Here is a 3,067-nt window from a genome sequence, read left to right on the forward strand (position 1 = left end):
CAGACGCTTAACCCACTGAGCCACCCATGCACCCCAAAGTCTGTATCCCTTAAAAAAACGGAGGTCAGCCTATAGACACAGACATGGAAAAAATGCTAAAACCTTAAGTGAAAACAATTGTCACCAAGCAATATACAGAGTGTGGCCCTGTTTATCTAAGAAATACAGTGTGAGCAACACATAATTTCTTTTTATAAGAGCAACGCTGGGGTTTCCCTTCTCCCATGCCCTCCCTCAGAAATAACCCACAAAACACACAACTCAAAAATAAGTTGTAAAAAACAGGGTCATGCGTTATTTATAAATCTCTACAATAAAATTATTTCAAAAAAAAAAAAACACAAATACAACAGTTACAAATTCAGTTTGGGGTAAATAGCCCCCTAAATATACTGTAAATCACATCTCTTTAGCATTCTTTCCCAAACAGATGTGTTCCAAATCCAGTGAAGGCATTACAATGTCATATTTGGTAGCAAGTGAAGAAAACTGACAATAAATAGTCCAACTATAATTACGAAAAATACTAAGTGGCAAATGCCATCCTTACTTTGAAACCATCTGTCACTCACACTACCTGAAGATTCTGAGTCAGTATACAGTTACACACAATTTGTATTTCCACCTTTAAGATCTGCACTGTATTTTCCTTGTCGTGGTAAGGGCACACCCAAAACCTCAAAGGACTGATAAATGACTGAAAGCCCTGATGAGACAACAAAGAGATGTCATCACAAGCTGCTTGCAAAAGACACCCAGAGCACTGTATGCTTCTCCTGTGGCACCTTGTCAGTAGAAGCAGCACCCAGACCCATGGTTCTCAAAGGCTGGTGTGTGTGGGCACATGCAGCAGAGGCTCATTAAAACGCAGGTTTCTGACCCAGACCCTGAGCTCTCATTCCTGAGTCTGACGAACCTGCATTTGTAAACAAGAGCCACGAGGAGGTGGGAGGAGGACTCTACTGAACATTCTCACTGTACTGTCCAACACTAACTGGCTGCCACTGGTTGGAACGGAAGCTCCCCTACTGCAAGTAGCTTCTTCGCCTCTTTAGACTCCTCATCTGTACAGTCAGTCAGTTGGTCTGATCATCTCTGAGGACACTGAAGCCCTAACAGGGCTGGCACTGAGCCCAGATGTAAAAGAAACGTAGTCTCAGCTAAGAACTCTGTCTTCACGCAACACTAGTTTGTACAAGTCACTGGGTCTCTGTGTTTTCACCGTCGTCTGAAAAGTTTGCTTCTGTTGGTTGCATTTCCGGGAGCATCTGAGAAGAAGTCTAAAACTGACATCTGTATTAATTTGGGGGACTTTCCTCATGCAAACAGGGAAGCTTCCAGCAATCCTGAGAGATGTTGCATATACATGGTGGTATGTGGTGAGACCCACTTGGTCAGGAAACAGCAGAAACATACCCATAACACGAAGCAGGTTCCAAATCCTCCTGTAAAACAACCAACGGAGGGGCTGCAAAAGTCAATAGGAGGTTTTAACACTGGTTGAACTTGAAGAGTAAGAGCTGGATTTCCTGGAGAATTTCTTGGATGTGAGGGATACTTGCATCCGCTTTACAGTACGAACACTTCGACAAAGGAGTGCATTCTTTGCATGATCCCTGAAGTCTTGTGAAACAAAGTAATAGACAAAGGGGTCAATGCAGCTGTTGAGGGTGGAGAGGCAGAGGGCTACAATGTACAGGGCGTAGACATGGCTCTGGCTCCAGGTTTTAATCAGGAAATAATGCACCACAAGCAGAAGGTTACTGGGAGTGAAGCAGACCAGGTACATGGCCAGGACGGTGACAATGAGCTTGATGGCTCTCTGCCTCTTCTTTCCCGAGTTTTCATCCATAGCAGAAGATCGGAGTGCTCTGATCATTAGCACATAAGCAGAGGCCGTGAGGAAGGCTGGGAATAAAAAGACTCCGATGGCCAGAGAGAGGAAATAATTGAACATGTCTCCTACCAGCACCTCCTTAGGCAAAACATCATGGCAGGTTGTGATGTTAAGGGCTGGAATGTAGACAGTCTGCTTCACGACATACAAGGGGATGGTAACCAGCAGAATCAGCAGCCATATCCCCACGGAGACACCAAAGGCAATGTTTGCCTTCTTCCTGGGGTGCACCATGGGATTCACGATGACCCAATACCTCTGCACACTGAGGCAGGTCATGAAGAGAATGGAACAGTACATGTTGCCATAGAAAAATCCAATGAGTACCTTGCAGAGGGCTTCCCCGTAAATCCAGTTGTTGCCATGTATGTGATAGGCAATCTTCAAAGGGAACCAGATCACAGAGAGGAGGTCTGCCAAGGCTAGATTGGCCATGTAAACCACAGCAGGGTGCTTTTTCTTTGTTCGGAAAAGAAAGACCCATAGGGCCATGCCATTACTTGGCAAACCTATCACAAATACAATTGTGTAGACGATTGGAAGAAAGACAGTAGTCAATTTTCCAGTGAGGACGGAGGTAGAAAACTCATCCACAGAAAAGCCTGGTTCCACCGTAACTCCTTTCCCAGTGATTTGAGATGAGCTATCAATCTTACCAATGAGACTTCTTCCTTTAGACGTTCTATTGGTTCCTGTACAAGAAAGGCCAGGCAGACAAGGGTCATTACAGAGATCAATCTTTCAGCAGTAATGCTGGTTTATTTAAATAAAAGTACTTTAAAGTTGTCTTTTTTTTTTTTTTAAGTAACCTCTATGCCCAACATGGGGCTCGAACTCACCACCCCAGGATGAAGAATGGCATGCTCCACCAACAGACCCAGCCAGGTGCTCCTACATAAAAGTACTTTAAAGACAGGAGTGTACAAAATGCTTACAAGGGTTTTCTTTGGGGGATGGGATTATTGGGTTTTGTTGGTTTGTTTTTTACAATGGATTTTTTTTCAGAGGGTTGTGGGGTACATTGGAATAGAACATTGATTTCTATTGAATCTCAAAAAAACTGATAGTACTTCAATTTATTTTTACAAACTACCCACAGTCTAATGACTGTTCCTAACTGGTGTGTGTGTGTGTGTGTGTGTGTGTGTGTGTGTGTGTGTGTGTGTGTGT

The 3,067-nt window shown here is 43.8% G+C and overlaps 1 protein-coding gene across 2 annotated transcripts in view; it reads right to left on the reverse strand.

The window, feature by feature from the left end:
• Positions 1–268: 268 nt before the first annotated feature.
• Positions 269–3,067, reverse strand: part of LOC121014270 (proteinase-activated receptor 2) — a 101,773-nt gene continuing 98,974 nt past the window's right edge. For both annotated transcript variants that reach the window (XM_040450359.1, XM_040450356.1), the window contains exon 2: positions 269–2,589. In XM_040450359.1, coding sequence (XP_040306293.1) covers positions 1,478–2,589 — 1,112 coding nt within the window. In that variant the 3' untranslated portion in view covers positions 269–1,477. The remainder of the gene's footprint in view (positions 2,590–3,067) is intronic.

The sequence above is a fragment of the Herpailurus yagouaroundi genome, unplaced genomic scaffold (genome assembly GCF_014898765.1).
Source record: "Herpailurus yagouaroundi ecotype Mexico unplaced genomic scaffold, PumYag 29, whole genome shotgun sequence".
Lineage (NCBI taxonomy): Eukaryota > Metazoa > Chordata > Mammalia > Carnivora > Felidae > Herpailurus > Herpailurus yagouaroundi.